At 37.1% G+C, this 23387-nt stretch overlaps 1 protein-coding gene across 2 annotated transcripts; it reads right to left on the bottom strand.

Moving 5' to 3' along the window:
* Positions 1-8169: 8169 nt before the first annotated feature.
* LOC124291017 (protein C1orf43 homolog) lies at positions 8170-22097 on the bottom strand. Of its 2 annotated transcripts, none has more exons than XM_046727919.1 (8): positions 22035-22097; positions 19216-19355; positions 18640-18741; positions 18036-18135; positions 17034-17087; positions 16515-16684; positions 13752-13810; positions 8170-13081 (listed from the first exon to the last, which is right to left on the bottom strand). In XM_046727919.1, exons 2-8 carry the CDS (start codon positions 19267-19269, stop codon positions 12763-12765), a joined length of 858 nt encoding a protein of 285 aa, XP_046583875.1. In that variant the 5' UTR covers positions 19270-19355; positions 22035-22097; the 3' UTR covers positions 8170-12762. The 2 variants fall into 2 exon arrangements, with proteins under 2 accessions (XP_046583875.1, XP_046583876.1); XM_046727920.1 differs by having other exon boundaries at positions 21989-22068.
* Between the last annotated feature and the right edge of the window lie 1290 nt (positions 22098-23387).

The following is a 23387-nucleotide window of genomic DNA, read 5'->3' as shown; positions in this document are numbered from 1 at the left end:
TCTTAACCCTTGTTTGTTTAACATCATTCAGGCTAGTTTCTACATGCACACTTTGTTAAGGACTAATTTGCACCAACATGACGTTGCCATAGCAACTGAATCTAAATAAGAGTTAGATATTCATGAGAAAACGCCATGTGATGTGATGTAGAGAAGGTTACAAACAAACGCCCTTTACACGATGTCATTTATATTTACTTTTGAAGACTTATGTTGCCCAAGATGTTTCCAACAGTATCCCTCCCACTCAGATGAACAATTTTGACAAATAGTGGTGAAGCCCCGAAAACATTTCACCCACTCTACCGCCAGTTATTGTCATTTGAAAAATCACTTGGTTTTAACAGGAAGAGACTCTGGGACATGACGCGGGGTAAATAATCATTTGCTGTTGCTTAGCAAACATTGATTACTCGAGTGGCCTGCTATCACACATTCCTGGCCAGATGGGATGACTGTGTTATAATTAATATTGTTACGTAAATAATATGTCATTAAAACGTATGCATGCTTACTTCAGTGTTTAACATTTCAAATACCTTTCCAATTAAGCAGGGACAGTCTCGACACGTAACGCTCATCGTAACGGATGTGTTTCAGTATCAAAGTGATGTATATTAAACTAAAAAACAAAACACAGAATCTTTACGTGGATAGTCCACGTGCCTTCCTGTTATCTATTTTTGATGTGAATGATTCATTCAGTCTTAGCATAAATATTTGTTGCTATAGCAACACGCCCCTCTTCTCTGTTTGGTTTCAATTCACATGAGTGGGTGCATCCTGCGTATAACAGCACTAGACATACTGACTGTGATGCAACTTCCGGTTGAAGATTCCACGAGACGTGATTATGTGTGTATACATAATGCACTGTTTCACCTGTATTGTCGTGCTTAGTTCATGAAATATGCACCACATATCAGGAACATTTTAAAAATCATAAAACATAAATACAACATACAACATATGTACATTCTACACTCTTTCAAGAAACATGTATACAACCTCCACTTTGTAATACTGATACTCACAGCGTATACGTACACTGCATGTGCTTTAGCGAACATACAGTATATATACAACATAGTGTATGCGTACATCGTACGTGCAACCTACATTCACTTTATAGAGAATATACAGAATAATCCCAACAAACACAGGGCACACATGTACTTTAAAGCAAACATATATAACACGTTACATCAAACACAGATCATACAAAATTTACTCTACAGCAAATATACAGCTTATTTATAAAAACTAGGGCACATACAAGCATATACGACATTTACACTCTGACAATAGGTCCATGTTACATGCACACACACAGAGGAGCCCATTTCTGGTGTCCCTCGCCGTGATGTTGCTGGAATATTGCTAACAGCGGCGTAAAACCAAACTCAGTCAGTCAGGCACACAGAGGAGACATGCACTATGTACTTTACAACATGCTCTATGTATCATACAACACAGCATTGTACCGTACAACATACCATGTGCAACATACATACACACACACACACACACACACATACAATGTGTACCATACACTACACAGCAGCATGACCCATGCAACAGTCAACGCTCTATGATACAATATGCACTATGTACCGTACAAAATACAATATGTACCATACATTATACTACTACCACTACCACTACTACTACCACTACTACTATACTACTACTACTACTACTACTACTACTACTACTACTACTACTACTACTACTACTGTGAACCTTGATTCCATCCTGTAGACTAACATAATCTACATCCACACCTGTGTACAGGCACCGGCGGGTCCAGAAGCGGGTGGGGTGGCATTGGAAATAGTTGTTCGGCGGGCCGTACTTTCTTATCATCAGACGCAATGTTAACTGCTTCATGTCAAGTACTGGATAGGCTTATCTCCACCACTTACAGCTGTGACCATAGCACCTTGCTCCTTGCCCAGACCTGTACAGCAGCTGTACGATGTAAATATAATTTAGCATCACGAATATATCACGCACGCCTGCACAATATCGTGCACAATTGATTCTCATTACTTATATGAGCAATTTTATGAATACAGTACGATGAACATGTATTGATTGTCAGATATAATGGCATTTTGTATGGATCACAGAAAACTAAGCACCAAAGTTGCACCATGTGTAGGGTCAACGAGATAACAGTACTGAAAAGCTAAACCATTCTTAGCTGACACACGCGCTTGCACGCAGAGAGGGAGGGCGAGAGAATATATTGTGTCTGAATAAATGTAAAGAATAGGTGAAAGATATTAGTGGATAAACATCTGCCGACTGTGTATATATACCCCTCTACATCTGGTTGTATTCACTTTTAGTTTGATAACGATGTAAGAATCTACATCGAAACGTCGCTCTATGCAATAAATAAGAACTTGTCATCCATAAAGTTGTATGTTTCATTTCTGAGTCATCAACTTCTAGAATGCCCATCAAACAATTAGTCACAATGACATCGTGACAGAAGTTAGGGGTTCTTTTGTTGGTTGATAAACGCCGCACTCAGCAATATTCCAGCTGTATGGCAGAGGTCTGTAAATAATCGAGTCTGGACCAGACAATCCAGTGATCAACAGCATGAGCATCGATCTGCGCAATTGGGAACCGATGACATGTGTCAACCACGCCAGCGAGCCTGACCACCCGATCCCGTTCGTCGCCTCTTACGACAAGCATGGGTTACTGACGATCAATTCTAACCCGGACCTTCAGGGGTCTTGAGTGAATTGAGTTTTACGCGGCTTTTAGCAATATTTCGGTTGGGGACACCGGAAATGGGCTTCACACGTTGTACCCATGTGGGGAATAGAACCCGGGTCTTGACGAGCAAACGTTTTAACCATTAGGCTACCCCACCGCCTACTATGGACTTTGGCAGCCCCAGTAGCCTTCGCCCAAGAAGACTGGAGAGTGAGCGAGTTTAGTTTCACGCTCCTTTCAGCAATATTACTTCAATAACATGACGGGGACACCAGAAATGGGTTTCGTCTTCATCAGTGTATGAAGACAGACCGCGTACATGTATGTCAAATTGGGAATCAAACATGGTCCTAGCTTGTGAGGGGGGGGAAACGCTAGCACTGTTTTAAACCATTATTGCATATTTATTTGGACTTTGGCAAAACATGAACATAAATTTTCTTGAACCCGATGGGGACTGAGGTAAAACTTTGTCCCAAACTCTCCGAAACCTGTCAATATTGAGTGTGGTTGTCGAACCTGACAAAATTGAATGTGGTTGTCAGACTCACTTGGATGCTCACATTTCAAGCCACTGGTTTGCATGGTCCTGACTTCGAGTCGGTATTTACAGGCTGGCAATGTATAGCTTCCAGGTAGCTGAAGCTTTATAAAACATTCATCAACTCACTCATATTTTATACCTTACAATGGTTTTCCTGACAGGTTGAAATGACACAGCTGACAAAAGTTTCTGTTGAATATTTATTTCTGATCTTATTCATCTCATCCAATTCCTGGAAACCATAAGAACACAGCAAAATGCCACATAATGAAAGAAACAATAGGGCAATTTAGCGACAGTTGATGTGAAGCAAATCTGTTAAAAAAGTCTGAACACTTTGCACTGAACTTTCAGCGAAGTACGTTTTGCTACAGTTGTGTACATACGGTAAGGAAGCCACAATTGGTAATAAAATGAAGGTACATCGAATGAAAGAAAAACACACAAGCCGACCAATCAACATATTTGTACTGTTATCATTTACTCACGGACTGCCCTGCTACTACCTTACCCAAAATACTTGTACAGAAAGTGGTCCTTGTTATTTAATACCACGCTCAGCAATAGTCCAGCAGAATGACAACAGTCTGTAAATAGTCTGGACCAGACAGTCCTGTGATCAACATCAATATCAATCCATGCAGATATGATACGAAGATGCATCAATCAAGTCAATGAATCTGACCACCAGATCCAGTCAGCTGCCTCTTGGGACAAACATCTGTTAATGGGGACACCTCTTAGATTATACATGTACTTCAGTTTTATCACAGCAGCTGGGGGAACTATTACTAGTAAATCTTAAATATCCCCATGGCATGTAGGAGTTACCTCCCTTTACCAATGCATCTCAAACTCCGTTAAGCCCTCGTATACTAATGACTCATTTAGGTGGAATGTTTCCTTATGTTATAGTTCTATACATGTAAGGAATTATGGAAAATCCAAATCGTCAAAAAATTATCAATGACAAAAATAATTTCTTAGAGTCTCATTTAGAAGTTGCTTGATAACATATTAGCATCTGCACCAAAACGTTGTTAATAAAGAAGCTGTATATCCTTAGAACTTTCCCTGTTGTTTCTTTATAAATGACAGATAAAACGTTATAATGACAACATCATCAAAAAAGCAATAATAAATTCATCAAATTCATACACTAATGAAAGTATATCTAGCTGGGAAGCGTACTAAACAGTAGCTATCCAGCTCTTTAATTTCACAAAATTATAACAGAAACTCTGAGCTACAAATAAAATTAGCCATCACAATTCAATATCACTCTCAGAAGGTAACTATACAATTCTTGAGGTGCCTGACAATCTTTATACATATGTACAATGGGTTTGCATACAGTTTGTACAAATATCGTGCATATTTACATCATAGTATACATGGCATTTGTTGGATGTGTATAATGGACAAAAAATCCATGAAAACAGAATCAACATTGACTGAGGAATTCTTACATACACTTTCTGACCAAATCAGCCACAGGAACAACTAGTACTACACATGAATAGATTGTGCCAGGACAACATATCTAAACATGTATTGCTCATTTCCTGATTTATTCTCAGTATGAACGACAAACATTTGCAAGAAAGACAATTTTATGAGCACCCATGCATCAAAGCATTCGGTACAATTCTGGTTATCTAGTTGTTTGTTGGGTAGGACGATACAGTATACCAAGTAGACAAGTCTGACAGACATCCCATCACAGAAATACAATTCTGTGTGAGCCAAAAGTCAATGAGTATCTGCAAAAACCAAACACCAAGGGTACACAATAACAAATCCACAAAGCATTATCTTACCTTCATGTAAAATACTTTAATTTCATTGGTCAATGACGCTTTAACAAGTTTCCGTGTCACCCCTCCCAGGAGGGTGACAACTGGAAAAAATATTACCCGCCGCCACGGTAACCGCCAAACTCTCCGCCGAGAAGCTGTATCGCTAACAATCGTATGACGTCATAATATGACGCATGCAATGTCCGGAGTTCGAAAGCCGTTCGATTAGCTGTTTTTGAGTGTACAATGTACAGATTTATTTTACCGACTTTCACTGCCTTGTTTAAACTATTTTATACATTGAATCGTTTGCACACTCAATTTAAACATAATTAACCAGTTTTATTGCAGTTTTAAGCTTGTCAGAATATGTTTCACTGATTTTAATATTCCAGTCGAGAGGCAGGCGCCATTTTGTTTACATGTCATATAGCTCGGGTAACACTGCTACAAAGAGGCGTACATCAGACCGTATTACCCTCGAGAGAAGCATACAACTTATAATGGAACAGCGAGTATAATAATTTCATTATTAGTGGTGGTATGTGATATAAACCCTTGAGTTTGTACCGAGAAGCATTAATGTGGATTCAAACCCAGAATCAGCAATCCTTGGATGGTGAAAGGGACACAACTCTTACTAGCCTTTGATCACTGGAATACCAGTACCACAAACAAGGCAGATAGAGAGGCCTTGTGGGGGAAATAAATGTCTAATCTCTCAATCAGAGGAAACATTTGCCCCATGGACATATGAGAAATACAGAGACATATCTCCAGATCAAGACACATTTACATGTGAAGTTAGAAAAACTGCAACAAAGAGTTGAATTGTCTCCTGTCCAATGTGTATGCAGTTAGATAGGGAAACTTGACAAACACATCAAAGAAAAATCCAAAAATGATTTTTGGCAAATGCCAGATCTAAGTTCACAGTAAATGATGATCTGTCATACATATACGTCACAATTCTGTACTTGTTTTACAATGTATCATCATACAAGTCAAAATGGTGATATATATACGTACATTTAGTTCCTACCCGTAATACATGTTTCACTGGGACATCAATTCAATCTCATTATTGTGTGATCTTAGTTCTTGATACTGAAAAACAAAAGGTAGCAGGAACTAAGATCTGACATGCATCATAATGTATGTCATTGTCTCATCTGAGGCTAAGTGCTAATATGTTTCACATCCCAAATATTATCAAAATGCTAGGAAGAAGGACACAAGATCTACTCCAATTGAACTTGTCAGCAGCAGGCCAGCATAGCCTGGTTCAATCAAAAAACCTTTTAGGTCAAACATCTTGCATTCCCAAGAAAGAAAATAAACCAGAGTCTTTAACCAATACAATTTTGCAATCCCCACTTTTCTATCTCTTTTAAATCAGTTTTTAATCTGATACGATCCTCTCTTTATGAAGACAAGTACCGAAATAGAGATCTGATCTTAATGAGGTTGAACGACCTCACATATACCTTTACCCATTTCTTTAATGACACTCAGGGTGGTGTTAAACACCATAACATCTCCATGCTTCTTCTCCATGCTTTGATTGAACCAGATCATGATGTAGAAGTGGTGAGTGAGGGTTTAACAGGTACAAGTATATGGGGGAACTGTCCTCAGTAATTCCCGCTTGACCTTGGTGAGTCTGGTCAGAATGTATAACTACCCTTAAATAAGTGAGAGTTTTTGGCTAATCAAGCTATTGTTATTTTTGCAAAAAAGCAAATTCAAATATTCCCTCCACTGTTTCCTGATTGGCTGATAATGGGCATCTTATGTTACACAAAGCATTCACATTACGTTTAATATTAAAACATGCATTAATGCAAAAATTATTGTAAATTCTAAAATGTGAAATGACAGTTAGATAAATATGCTGATCAACTTGGAAAATGGGAATGATACTTTGTGTTTCACTGTCAACATGTTCTAACACAAGCTCTACACACATGAGGGTCTTTTTAAGCCATTCAAGTTTAACTACAATTTCTGATTGGCCTGTAATGTTCTGCAAGTACAGACACCATGTTCTGTTGGTCTGGATTGCAAACATGCAACATGAGACTGAAGAGGATGTGTCAATATACTGCATGCACTTCTGGTAGTATGGAAACTTTATGTCAGGTGTCTGTAACCATTCTTACTTTAGGTGTATATGAACTTGTGGCCAAATGGTTCCCTCCAAATACACATTCTGATACTGATGAAATACCAAGCACTGAACCCAATACCAGAGGGTACTTAATACCAACCTAGGCAGGTCACAAAACATAGGAACAGTTAGTTAAACAGCAAGATAATTTAGCATGATGAATACCATCAATATACATTGGTAACAAACCATTCACAAACACAGGGTGGAAATAACCCATTGCCCGATGCTCGAGTCCAGTGTTATTTTCTGTCGGGCAAGCAAATTTGTATATCACACGATACCGGTGTCCAGTTGACTTTCCAATGTTAATTATGTTGTTTATTTTAAAAAATCAACAAGAAAATCGGCCAGTATAGTGGAAAAGTTATCAGGGCAAGTGATTTTACTTGTGCCACTGTACCGGAGTACACTAGCAATTTTAAAGTTATTTCCAGCCCTGAAACATATTCAAATCTAACTAATCTTATCTAACGAATCACTTAATGGGACAAATTCATATCTATAATAGGGGGGATTCAGACAATTCGATACAAAGACATTACCATGTAAATAATAATGATAACCTATACAAAAGTATTAAGTATTATAACAGTTCTAATGACAATTTTCAGTGTTTTGTACATAGACCCTATCATTCCTTAATCAAACCACCATTGACATGGTGAATAAGTATCTCATTCAGATTTCATAAAAAATGGCAAATACCAAAAACATTACTAATACCAATAAAAATAAGTTACAAATATTCAAACATTTCTGTGACTTTATCAATTCATATGTCACGGAGAAAAACAATTTCCAAAACATATCAACAAAAGTAGATCTCAAGAAAATATCATTTTGAAAGAAAATATCAACCAATTAGTGACAATGTACAAACACATGGTATCGGATGAAAAAAACACAGACTCTCCCTCAAGAAAACAAGGTGACAAGTTTAATCTGACACACCATCCCACGCAATGACTGATGCTATGTACATTTCAGCTGCAAAATAATACCACCTGTTTATTGCAATAGAAGTGTGACAATGTCACAAAATCTGCCTCCTGTATCAAGGAACATGATTTACACTACCGGATACCTTCACATCTACATGTTACACTACCAGAAGAAACAAGTACAACATGTCATACAACTTTACATATAACATTATATAACTTCTTGCTTAAAGAGAAGTTTGGAGATATAGTGAAATTTGTCAACAAAAGTTGACCTTTATACTATTGAGGTCACAATGAATTTCCTGAAACTGCTGAAAAAAGTGTTCTTATTTAATGATAACTCAACACCCATGTATCAATGGTGTGCCTTGTGATATTGTTAAAAATGTTAATATTACTACAGTCTGTGTTATCACAAATTCGCCATAGCTATCAATAAATTATTCCATATTAATCCAAACTTACAGTAGACTTCAATATATCACTCAATATATTTACATCCAGATTTACAAGCACATTTGTAGCCAAGTTCACATTAGGCATCAAGTGATTAATTATTTGATTTTCATCCAAGTTTCTGAAAAATGCTGGCTGGAGGAATCACCTCTGTGATTGGGTGAACTTTAACCTTGAATGAATCATACTGTAATTTATCAATAAAGCAGGAACATACACATATAGCAATTTTCTTTTGTTAGTACTGGGCGACAATGGAATGATAGATGACTACCTTTCAGTTTAAAGATAGATGAAGGTTTTGACGTTCATCAAAATGAACAGATGCAATGACAAGGCTCTTTGCTCTTGGAAGACCTAGCAAAATGCTCACATGCGGAAGTCCTTTTAATATCAAAACAAAATCCTCAAGTCACCCACGCAACTTTCAAAAGTAGTTGGTCAAGAATCGATGTTTGTAGCCACATGTTAAAATTTTGAATGCCAGTTCTCCAACAAACAGATTCCTCAGTCTATCGTGTGCAAGCTGGATTTGTTCAATGAATAGTCACTGGAGAATTTGTCCCCCATGTCTTGATGGTTATTTTGAAAAAGAAATAAAGAAATTATATTTAAAACGGATATTACATAGTATTGTGTGCAGGAACAAGACTGAGTGTTGACGTGTGTAAATATGAGGTAGTACCACTAAACCAGTTGAATATATAGTGTGTATATACACCACACACACAAACACACATTCATTATATGTGCGATAAAATACCAAGTTCGGCCTGACACACATACATATGTACATCTGACACAGTTGAATAATGGTACTTATATGTAAATTACCTATACATAACATTTAACCAATATGCTGATGATAATGATAACAAAATTACACTTATATTATGTTGTCTGGAAACTTTTCAAATCAAATTCCAATTTAGATTTCACAGACACTGAGATGATAAATTTACAATAAACGTGATAAATGTGATAACAACATATTGTTTTAACTCTAAATGTTTTCTTATATATGAGTCTTGTAGGTCTGATTGTAGACATGTTAGGTAACGGTAAATGGTATCAATAGAATATTTTGTCCACTTTCTAAATTAAGTGTTACCTCGTACAATCTCAGTCGCTACATGAATCCTACATATTACGGAATATGCAGTATGTAAATGTCAGCTGTGGTCTTCATTCTCTGCTTCATGTGAGGAATCATATCACAGATACACAAGCACAGAGCTGTATACGTGGAACATTATTCCGTTTTCATGAAACATGATTCTGTGTGCGTGGAATGTGATTATCCAATATCAATCCATCACAAATTCTGGGACAAACCATTTATTGGTGATTTAGCAGTATTTCAGCATTATCATGGTGTCTAGTACCACACATTGGCACAGACTGTCCCAATTTGGAGACACCTGAGTCTCTGTGTGATGCTATTTATTACAACTCATGTAAAGGCTTGTTCAGGGCCCATATTATCAATGACAGGTTTAGAACAGTGGGTTGAAAATTGATTATTGTTCTCATGATATAGATCTACACCACCTGTCACATTGTACGTATTATTAAATTTAAATCATCAATATTCTATGAGGAAAACGATAGGTCAATATGTTTTTTGTTCTCTATCAGCCAAGGTAGATGATCACATTACATAGACGTTCCAAGTTTCAAGTAATTGTCCACTTGACTCAGAAATAAGAGTTTCACAGAGGATAAACATTCAGTGTCAACTTGGTGTTTAGTGCCAGTGGGCGATGAAACATGTTTACTTCACAAGCACGTCAATATCAGCCAATATTTATTATGTTACTGAGAGTAAGTAAAATCCATTTTTATTTCCTTAGTTAATGAAATACATTTCAAGTTTGTTGAAATATGACCATGATGATGAAACTGTGGCACCCCATTATAGAACTTTCACCTTTGATATAACTTTTTTCTGTTGATGTTGACTTCTGTTTTATGTTTATGAATTGCTTTGGTATTCAATGAGGCAATACTTTGAGGCTCATGTCCCTGCCGAACACTCACACAGTCATTTGCAACTTTATTGGAAGCAAACTAAAAATGTGTCTGAAAGATTTCCTTATCAGTTAATGAAAGTGTTCAACACACAATTTTTGTTTATGAAATTGTAACTTGTGGACACAACAACACCATGATAAAAAAATTAATGGATAAAATCCCATAAAATCAGAGCAATTCTCAATTTTCTCCAATATGAAATATTTCATTCTCTTTGATCAAAGAAGACCTATCTTATGATAGCTTGTCATATATAGACCCAACACAAAATTTGAAACTTACACACTAGCAATCTTCTCTCTATCAAAGCATTCAATTGTTGCCATGGTTACACACAGCTACAAGGTACCGTTGTTTGGGTCCCTTTCCACAAAACTATCTTAGTGCTAAGACTACCATAAGTATTTAACAAAGTATGGATCAACAATAGTCACACCACAAAGACAACCTTGTGGAACATGACGTACATTGGTATCCCGATATCTACATATGTACACACAAATGATCAGCAAATATCACATTGTCGTTGTTATTGTTTCTTCTAAAATAAATATTTGTAAAAATACATCAATTGTATTAATAATGGAAGAGAAAAATGTGGGTACGTTAGTGTGATAAAATAAAGTAAAATATGCAATTTAGATTTGCAAGGGAATGGTGAACAATGGTGAATAATGGCGACATGTACAATTATAATAAAACCAAAACAAGTGTGCAAATGTGAGCAATGAGGTATGTGTCCCACTTCGCCCTGTTCAGGAACAACTGCATCCAGTGTCATATGATCATACCATGAGGAAATAAAACCAAAACTTGGTAATTTGTCGTTTACCCAAAAAAATAATATGAAAAAACATGGTCTCGTCAGTTGGATTTCTGTGTTCAGTGTATTCCAAATTCATATTTTATTTAGACACTGAAATATCCCTGTGCTGTTTAATGGAAAAACCTGTTCTCTGTATAAAGAAGGTCCTGTTCTCGCAATACGTCACAGTGAGGTATGTGGATTTGCTAATACAAGACGATAACATCTTGAGGGTGTATGAGGGTGTTCAATAGACAAGTCACATTTGACATTGAGTCATTGGTGTTACTGACATCAGGCATTCATCCTTTTGTGAACCTACGTTTCAAATATCTCATGCTTATACAACAGGAAACTTAGTTCTATCATCATTTAGAAGCAAACTTTTCTTCAGACCTACTCCATAGACATGACACAAAATAATATGGACAACCAATGTGGAATTATCTCCCCTTAAAGATAATAATGGCTGCCACTAAAACATGGGTATAAACACAAAAGAAAATGTGTATGGTTACCATGGTTACATGTTTGTACCACCTATTCAACACTTACCAAAACAAGTTAAATGCAAATCACTATCCACTAATGATGTGTTGACTGATGAGCATATAGTGTGCAATACACGCAAGAAACCTACCAAGGTGTGAACCAAATTACAAACAAGAACTTTGGTTACTCTTGTGAGCATGGTTACGCTGGAGTATTTGTCACTGTAAAGTCAGTCAAGGTCCAAGCTCGACCATTAACAATCTTGAACAAGCTACAACATTTAAGATTTTTTTCTACTTCAACAAATATTACCATTTTTAAGTTCCCCATGTAACATTTTATGATAAAGGACTTTAATCACAAACATATCCAGTGACTTTTTATACTAAAGAATGTTTGACTGAGCAAACATACTTCTTCACATTTTGCATAAAATCCATTTACTACACAATGAGGATATTTTGCACAGCTGTGATTACTAAACTCTAATCTGAACATTATAAAAATAAATGCACTGGTGAATGTTTTTGTACCTACAGAAAAGATTAGTGTATACAAATTTCCAGCCCCAGAATAAAAATCATAAAGTAGATGTTTCACCACAACACAATCATAAACCTGTACATGTTCAGTTATTTTTGCCCTTCATTATACTAACTAAACTGTTCTCTAAAACATTCAACAAAATGAGCCAAACACATCACACTTCTTCACCAAACATTCTCCTCTAATCCTCCCCAAGAATCATACATCCTTGAAACTGGTAACACCACCTGTGTTTAAACGGGATCTTCCTTCTCAGCTTCCCGGACAGGGATGAGTTTCTCGACACTCCCCCTGCTGCTGCTTGACCTGTCCGTACTGCTGTAGCCGCTGGACTTGCCGCTGTCCACCAGGTTGATATGTTCCAGACTATCTGGGCGCCGGTTCCGAGTCTCTGTCTTTGGTTCTGTGTCTGTGTGAGACTTGGAGGCTTGGACGGTAACTGTGCCATCTTCGAAACCTTTTTTCCCCGGCTGGAAGATCACTTCTGTGTCCTTGAGATTCTTGCTGAACCACACTGCTGTGCTGGACCGGTTATCAGCATCTTGTTTGATGCTGGAGAAAGACAGCAAGAGAAGAATAATTATATGTGGACATAATATGATCATGAGTGTCACACTGATTTATGAACTGAGTGTCAGAATCTTTTTTAAAATTACTTTCAAATATTGTCAACAATTGGCCTCAACATTTGTTATGTTATTTGTAAAAATATTCTCGCATAACATGTCATATATGCTGAACAAAACATTTGGTTGGGAACAAGAAATTGTATTTGTCTTGTCAGAGGCATAATAGGTCCAGGAACAGTAATTATTTGAGTTGGTGAATAATTGCAATGTGAAACTATTTCTTCAGGGAATCTCCCCACATGGGTGTAATGTGTGAAGCCCATTTCTGGTGTCCCCCGCCGTGATGTTGCTGGAATATTGCTAAAAGCGGCGTAAAAACCAAACTCAGTCAGTCAGTCTTCAGGGAATCAGACAAAATGTCTTAACAAGCCATGAAAATCCTAACAAAGTTCTCACAACACAAACCTTCTTCAAATTTGCTTCCTGATGTCACTGTACATAGCAATATAAATGTGTCAGTAATTGTTCATAGTTATGCTTTATTGATACAGCTTCATATTAACAATATCATTATACGTTTGAGTTAATATATTGTTAATATACTTTCCAATCAGTGTAAGCCATGTTTGACTCCAGTATGAGTTGCTACTTACAGGCGAATCACCTGGTCCAACAGCTCCATGTAGTTGATGAACTGCTCCCCTTCAAACACCTGTAACAAGAAATACTGTAACATTTAACACTGGTCCCCTTCAATACCTGTAATGTACAACATTGCAATACACAACACTGGTCCCTTCAAACACCTGTAACAAGAAATACTGTAACATGTAACATTGCTCCCCTTCAAACACCTGTAACATGAAACACTGTAACATACAACACTGGTCCCCTTCAAACACCTGTAACATACTGTAACAATACTGGTCACATACAACACTGGTCCCTTCAAACACCTGTAACATGAAACACTGTAACATACAACACTGGTCCCCTTCAATACCTGTAACATACGACACTGTAACATACAACACTGGTCCCTTCAAACACCTGTAACATAATGACACTGTAACATACAACACTGGTCCCTTCAAACACTTGTAACATACAACACTGTAACATACAACACTGGTCCCTTCAAACACCTGTAACATATGACACTGTAACATACAATACTGGTCCCTTCAAACACCTGTAACATACAACACTGTAACATACAATACTGGTCCCTTCAAACACCTGTAACATACGACACTGTAACATACAATACTGGTCCCTTCAAACACATCTGTAACATATGACACTGTAACATACAACACTGGTCCCTTCAAACACCTGTAACATATGACACTGTAACATACAACACTGGTCCCTTCAAACATCTGTAACATATGACACTGTAACATACAACACTGGTCCCTTCAAACACCTGTAACATACAATACTGTAACATACAATACTGGTCCCTTCATACACCTGTAACATAAGACACTGTAACATAAAATACCGCTCCCTTCAACTGGTCCTTCAAACACACTGTAACATACAATACTGGTCCCTGTAACACTGTAACATACAATACTGGTCCCTTCAAACACCTGTAACATGACACTGTAACATACAATACTGGTCCCTTCAAACATCTGTAACATATGACACTGTAACATACAACAATACTGGTCCCTTCAAACACCTGTAACATACAACATTGTAACATACAATACCGGTCCCTTCAAACACTTGTAACATAAGACACTGTAACATACAACACTGGTCCCTTCAAACACCTGTAACATACAACACTGTAACATACAATACTGGTCCCTTCAAACACCTGTAACATAAGACACTGTAACATACAATACTGGTCCCTTCAAACACTTGTAACATACGACACTGTAACATACAACACTGGTCCCTTCAAACACCTGTAACATACAATACCGGTCCCTTCAAACACTTGTAACATAAGACACTGTAACATACAACACTGGTCCCTTCAAACACCTGTAAATATGAAATACTGTAACATACAATACTGGTCCCTTCAAACACTTGTAACATAAGACACTGTAACATACAATACTGGTCCCTTCAAACACTTGTAACATACAACACTGTAACATACAACACTGGTCCCTTCAAACACCTCAAACACCTGTAACATATGACACTGTAACATACAACACTGGTCCCTTCAAACACCTGTAACATATGACACTGTAACATACAACACTGGTCCCTTCAAACACCTGTAACATATATGACACTGTAACATACAATACTGGTCCCTTCAAACACCTGTAACATATAACACTGTAACAACATACAATACTGGTCCCTTCAAACACCTGTAACATCCCTTCAAACACTGTAACATACAACACTGGTCCCTTCAAACACCTGTAACATACAACACTGTAACATACAATACTGGTCCCTTCAAACACCTGTAACATATGACACTGTAACAACACTGGTCCCTTCTTCAAACACTTGTAACATAAGACACTGTAACATACAACACCGGTAACCTTCAAAACAGTCCCTTCAAACACTTGTAACATATGACACTGTAACATACAACACTGGTCCCTTCAAACACCTGTAACATAATGACACTGTAACATACAACACTGGTCCCTTCAAACACCTGTAACATACAATACTGGTCCCTTCAAACACCTGTAACATACAACACTGGTCCCTTCAAACACCTGTAACATTCAAACACTTGTAACATACAAAATACTGTAACTGGTCCCTTCAAACACTTGTAACATAAGACACTGTAACATACAATACTGGTCCCTTCAAACATCTGTAACATACAACACTGTAACATACAATACTGGTCCCTTCAAACACCTGTAACATAAGACACTGTAACATACAACACTGGTCCCTTCAAACACCTGTAACATACAACACTGTAACATACAATACTGGTCCCTTCAAACACCTGTAACATACAAACACTGTAACATACAATACTGGTCCCTTCAAACACCTGTAACATACAACACTGTAACATACAATACCTGGTCCCTTCAAACACCTGTAACATACGACACTGTAACATACAATACTGGTCCCTTCAAACACCTGTAACATACAAAACTGCTACCTTTCAAATACTGGTCCCTTCAAACACTCACTGGTCCTTCAAACACCTGTAACACATACTGCTTAATACAAACACCTGTAACATACAAACTGCTCCCTTTCAAACACTTGTAACATACGACACTGTAACATACAACACTGGTCCCTTCAAACACATATTTGGTCCCTTTATGCCACATATTGTTACATGGCTGATATATATATGTCACCGACAAGCAAAGGGTACAGGATAACTATATCAAGATCTGTTCAAGTGGACCTGTGTCTGGAACTGGATGATTGCTACTTACAGCTGGGTCATGCCTGGCCTGAACATAGCCATCAGAGAACCGGTGGATGATGTCAGACTTGTGGGCAGGTCCTGTGATGGCTGATGGACACAGGGAAAACAGGTACTGTCGGATAGTCTGTGTCGGGTGCCTCATCTCCATTGTGGGTTCATTCTCACGTAGACTCTCAACTGTGTAGGGAGGGGGTACAGGTTTTAGAGGTGAGCATCTCTATCATCATAGTTTGTGTGTTTGGTTTTAAGCCAAATTTAGGAAAAATCGAACAAATGCACATTATAGGACACAACAACAGGGTTTAACATGTTGTAAACATGTAGGGGAACAAACCTGGGCTTTAGGCAAAACGAGCCAACACTCGTTACGCTACCCAGCTGCTCCACACCTAAGGAAATGATCACATCTTTCTGGACAGGACATCACACACAAAATATAATCCAGTACTGAAACCAGGATTAGAGATAAGGATATAACTGAAGGTCAGCTGGTTAAACTCTGATAAACTGTTTCCATTCTACTTACTTGCATTAGTGTAAGCATCCAGCGCCTTCATTCTGTAGTAGTAATGATTGGGAACTAAAAATAGATAGGAAACAAAAATATATTTCAAGAAAATGGGACAAACAATATGTATTAATGCACAATGTATTCCAACACACTACATATTGTGAACTTGTTGATCATGTAGACATCAGTCACTATTTACATCACAAGTAATTGGCTGGTTGAAAAAAACATCAAGGAAGCAATGTTTATATTCAACATTTAAAAATGGGGAAGTCAAAATATAGATCTGACAATATTAGCATTGCATAGCTGTAAACATAATATAAACGAAAACCAGACAACTGTAAACAATAGGTGTGTTATCAAGACGTAAGTGTACAGGCACTGCTGCTGTGGTTGATGGGACCTGTGACATTAAACAAAAAGGTTTTCAACAACCTAACAGTCAGCTAGCTGTGTAGTAACATTAGCAAACATTGAAAACAGACAAACATATTGTTGACATCCAAATCAAGAAAGGTATGAATGTAACATTGAACAGAGATTGTGTATGGTTTTACACCACTTTCAGCAACATTGCCATGTCACATTGGTGTGCCATGTCACATTGGTGTGACAACCATGTCACATTGGTGTGACAACCATGTCACATTGGTGTGACAATCACTTTAACCACTAGGCCACCCCACCTATCACTACATGGAACAGTGAGTGTGTTTAGCTTGAACTGCACTCCACCAGGTACTACTAATAATATTTATAAAAAAAGCTTCAAAGAAATAAAGATTGAAATATCCTGGAGAACAATTATTTCATGATGAACAGCCAGGGGCATGTGTTTGGGTGTATCATGACGGAATAGTTGTACATCTTTACCAGATCATTACCACATTTGTGGTGCAGACAAACCAGTGAGCCTATCATCATCATAAATTTTAACTAAAAAACAGCTCACACTGATGTAAACAACAGTAAGTCACTGTGCTCCAAACAGACAGTACACTGAGATTGACCAACCTGAGGAAGCCACAATCTGGACTCTCTCGGTCAGCAGCACTGGCTCATACATAAAATGCTCCACCCGATCCAGACGTCTCTTGATCTCCTGTCGCATCATCTAGACAGAATCAAAACATCAGGTTAGTGAAGGATACATGTCAAAATTCCAAAATACTATTGGAGCATGTTCGGTTTTATCTATTACGAAACGCAACATCACTTCTATTATATCCTTATTTAGTTCATTGTGCTGTGGTTTTTTTAAAATCTATTTATACCTTCATGCAATAAGAAGACACCTAAGATAGGTGAGACATGGTAAAGTTCTTTATTGCCCATTACACAGGACAAATTTGAAAGTTCTGAAATACATGTATGTCATGAAAATTTTCAAACATGTTCATGCAACTGACAAATAACCGTCTTTCTTTTCGTATCATTAGTCCTTACAAAAATTACTTGACTATGCACATAAACTGCACAGAAACTGATAAAGGAAGCTTTTTCAAAACTTTCCTGTTTCCTGTTTGTTGTATTTGTGATTGTAGTTTCAGAAAATAACACACCTTCCAAAGACTATTGACTGAAATAGTGCATATGATAAATGATCAGTGTAATATACCTTGGGTGCATCTGTTCCAATGTTGACATGGGGTCTTCTAGCAGATTTGAGTGTGAATCTTGTAATCTGACGCTTGGCAAACAGGAACAGTAGGATGAAAACCTTTAAATGCAGAAATGATACAATGCAACAGTACAGTTCTCCTTGGTCATCTTCCATCTGTATAATCAAACACATATCAACACATTTTGCACACACAAAAAAATAAGTGAGTGAGAGTTAGTGAGATTAGTTTCACGCCGCTGTTAGCAATATTCCAGCAATATCACGGGCGGAGGACACCAGAAATGGGATTCACACATTGTACCCATAGGAGGAATCGAACCCAGGCCCTCAGCACAACAAGCCAACACTTTAACCATTAGACTACCCCACCCGCACCCCACCCACAAAAAAAACCAAACACATGAGAGCTGCATTAGGATGTTTTTATGTTTTTGTCTCCACTGCTCAACTCAAACAGCTTTGCATCTGGAGTGCTTTAACAGTGCATACTAAATTAATAATATATGTTCAAAATACACGTTACCAACACAAACTCAAACAACTAGAATTGAAAGTGATCAACGAACTTACCAAGCCCCCTGATGCTATGAATAGGACTACACTGACAATCGACAATTCAGCCATGTCCAGAAACTGATAAACACAGTTTGATCATATAAACCATGATGGAGCTATTTAGTCCAGGTAGCACTACATCTCTGAATGCCAAACTGAAACGAATGTAGAAAATAGTAAATAGTAAGATATCACATATTCAACAAGTTTATTAGTCTTAATGAATGTCACGTAGAGTGAGTGAGTGAGTGAGTTCAGTTTTAGCCGCGCTCAGCAGTATTTCAGCTATATGGCAGCGATGTAGAGACATGAAAACTGTTGTGGTGTGATCAGCTGGTTAATGTTAACTTGATGGTGAATATGCATATGCTTGCAGAATTAACAACTGACTGCATTCTGATTAAAAAACCAACTGCAATATGAAATATACCCCAGTATATCTAGGTAAGAGTATGTCTTCAGCAACATGTGCTTGTAAGGTGATGAATGCGACTGGGTGTTCAGGCGAGTTGAGTTGGTTGATGCATGTCATTGTATCCCATTTGTATAGATTGATGGTGGTTAAAAAAATCCCACGATTGTCTTCGGGGGAGATTATTACAGAACTTTGTCATGTAGCTAAATTATTGCTGAATGCAGCTCTAAATGACAGAAACACTCCAACTTGTGATGTTAACTCTTTATCCAAAGAATAGTTAAAACTGTGATTTTAATTTAATAATACTATTTACTGTGATATAGTGAGTGAGTGAGTTTGGTTTTATGCCGCTTTTAGCAATATCATAGCGGGGTACACCAGAAATGGGCTTCACACATTGTACCCATGTGGGGAATCGAGCCCGGGTCTTCGGTGTGACGAGTGAACGCTTTAACCACTAAGCTACACCACCACCCCTTACTGTGACATAAATTCCTATTTGCATGGTGTTCACTGTTATATGGGATCATCACTCAGTAAGACTTCCGCCCGTATCCCCCCTAAATTTTAACGATGAGCAAAAGATTCTTTGAGTGGCATTTTTAGAAGTCTTTCAGTATGTTCAGATACAATTGAAGTAACATGTTGAATCACCTGGCTAAAAGCGGCACCATTTGGACATAACGGAACCTTGGCTTAAAACGGGCTACAAATCTTATGGCGGCGGCACCAACTAAAATCGTATAGGAAAACTAGATAATCCGATTGCAGATAGTAAATACATCTACTATTATGGCGAAATATCAAAATTTAAGAACAAGGATGTATTTTTATATTCAAGGATACGATGTGAAAACTACTTTATACGGTAACGGGCGCATTGAATAACTCAACTATTTTAGTGATATTCTGAACTCATTACAACAGTTCATTTCTAAAAGTAACCGCTTACAGTAATTATCAAATGTATGTATATATTCAATGTAAAGGCAAGTTTTATATATTTGATTTTCGCGGCTGCTCATTTTGTTGCTAGGCATATCCAACACTATACCGAACATATTTATTATTCAATCATTTATCTGTTATTTTGTCACAGTATTTTTCATTTTTGTTGTCAACTTATTTCAATTATGTATCCAGCTATTGGTTTTATGGGGATTTTTTTATCTTTTGGGTATACATAACATAATAATTTTTCTGAATATACATAACATATATTATTCAAGCTTAATGATGTTTCATTTTCATATTTTACCATTTTTATTAGACATTTCCTGAAATTGTGTCACCGCCGTTTCGAGAAATTTGTAACATCATTTTGAAAAGAAAAATCCAAAGATAATATTTATTTCATGTACATATATATTAAAATATCTAGTTTTACAATATAACATCGAAGTTTTGAAATTGTATATTTATTGCTTATGAAAAGACAAAAAAATTCAAATGCCACATCTGTGATATCAGCCACTGGAGTTGTGACACATGAACATTGAGTAAAATTGGGTGGTGTAAAGTAAATATGAAAATATATTTTCCCTAATTTTGTTACTGTAAAGTGTAGAAAAATATTGTGATAAGTTAGATACCATAATTTTTTTGGTTTGATTTTGACTTAAGTTTGTCGGATACAAACATCTGACATAAATATGCACGGATTTTGAGAATGACTCATATGTTGATATAATCTTGCTAATGTTATAATGAAATGAAATAAAACATGAGTCAACGTCATACTTTGTTTTATATATGGTGCCGTTTTAGCCCAGAAATCAGTAGCCGTTTTCGCCAATATGGTGACGTTTTCGCCACACAAATTTGGTGCCGTTCTGCTGTGGTGCCGTTTTAGCTATAACTCCGTTGAATCTCATCCTTATCAGATGAGGAATATAAATTCAGGTGATATGATTTTACTAGAATGAAATTTAAGGCGGGATACGTGTGGAAGTCCATTCTTAATATAGGTATAGGAATACGAAATTTTATCACACATTATAATTCTATTAAACACAATTTCATCTGATGTATTTTTATGTGAACTCAATTAGTTTGAACACTGTGTTGTCTTCTCTGTTTGGTTGTTTTGCATTGACATGTCAGTGAAAACGCGTGTAATTTTATGGCGAATGTGAATCAGTTGTTTACAGGCATTGCTATTTCATGGACGAACAATCGGGGCAAACGACAAAATACAAGTATCGCATTTTCATGTGATATTCACTAATTCAGTAACTTAGTAAGTCGGGGTCGATCACCTGTCGCAGCCAAAGCCAAGGTAAAATCTATGACGAGACAATTTTCTAAGCATACATAAGCAACTGAACGATAACTTGTCTTCATTACACAATTGCAACATATATCGCTTACGTTGATTCTCCGAATAAGAGGAAACTAGTGGTAAACACATATTTACCGGAGAAAAATTAATAACCGGAAATCAATCTCCCGCCATGTTGGTTGTCTCAAAATGAACAGTAATGCAAAAGTAGGATCGTAAAGGAAACGCATAGAATACCAATATCAGGTTGGTGCTCGCATTCACAGACGTTCGTCAGACTTAGATTTCTTTACCCTGTTTTTCTTTATCTCTCGCACGATGGTTGACTATTATCAAGTTGTCGGGAATTATTTTACACGACTTTGCCATCATTTAATTCTGCCGATTTTAATTATACATTATGTATGTTTATAATCAGTTAAAATAAATTCATTTCATCAACATTGAGGTTTCAAAATCTACTTGAAAGACGCTTGATATATGGTGGTATGACCAACGCGTCACCAAACAGTTGACCGATCGTGTTCTGCCATTAGTACCTACCATTTGGTAAACCTATTAGCTGTTTGGAGTCTTGAAGGAAGTTGTGTCATTTGGCGGCCCTATTGCCCAGTAGCCCAAGGTGCCGACATACGCTGTACAGAATTCGTAGTTTCGGGCTCATATTGTAACAGTCCTACCCTTGCTTCACGTTTATATATACAGCCTAAAAAGTTAAAGATTCTTTCACATAACTATGACTCTGGACTCATATTGTAACAGTCCTACCCTTGCTTCACGTTTATATATACGACCTAACAAGTTAAAGATTCTTTCACATAACTATGAATCTGTCATTGCAGATTTGAATTAATAATATGAAAAAAACTGAGTGGTCCTTAAAGTGTTTTTCAGTAGTATTAAGGGATGAAATGAGACTAAACAGTAAAGCCGTGAGAAAATTAATTCTTGTTGGGACAAGATAGAGTGTTATCATACAAGTAGCATTAAAACATTTACAACGTATTGATTTACACTGGTTAGGACAACAGTCTGTGTGGAGAAAAGGTAGTAATTAGCCAAAAGTGTCATCAGCTCTTCTTCTTCAACAGCGGGTAAATTGTCAAAGTTTTCAACTCCAAAGAACTAAGGGATGAAATGAGACTCAACAGTAAAGTTTTAAGCTACAAACATTAATTTCACATATTCACTGATATCCTCACAGGGAATGTGTGTAATGGAACACCAATAAAATCAGTAATTTCATGAAATGCCTTGAAATTTTAGGGAATACATGAAATCCCTGGGGGTCACAGTGATTTCGCGAAATCACTGAATCATTCAGGGATTACGTGAAATCCCTGGTTTCACACATTCCCTGTAACATATATAGCATGGCTCACAAGCTGAGGCAATAACAAAACACCTATTCAGATGTGAGGAGGATACACCGGCCCGTGCATTTGTCACAGAGTTGGCAATGGTATCAGATACTGCTTTTGTTGTATT

This window comes from Haliotis rubra, unplaced genomic scaffold, assembly GCF_003918875.1.
Source record: "Haliotis rubra isolate DU_JTF1 unplaced genomic scaffold, ASM391887v1 Scf48, whole genome shotgun sequence".
In the NCBI taxonomy this organism is placed as follows: Eukaryota; Metazoa; Mollusca; class Gastropoda; order Lepetellida; family Haliotidae; genus Haliotis; species Haliotis rubra.
The sequence above is the reverse complement of the archived record's forward strand: the minus strand, read 5'-3'. Positions and strand labels throughout refer to the sequence as shown.

Excerpts from the sequence above, each read along its gene's own strand:
- LOC124291017 (XM_046727919.1), bottom strand. The coding sequence starts at position 19,269 with ATGGCTGAATTGTCGATTGTCAGTGTAGTCCTATTCATAGCATCAGGG. Across the intron at positions 16,685-17,033 it reads GGATGCTTACACTAATGCAA|TTGAGAGTCTACGTGAGAAT; the intron begins GTAAGTAGAATG and ends CTCCCTACACAG. Across the intron at positions 13,811-16,514 it reads AGGCCAGGCATGACCCAGCT|GTGTTTGAAGGGGAGCAGTT; the intron begins GTAAGTAGCAAT and ends TTCTTGTTACAG.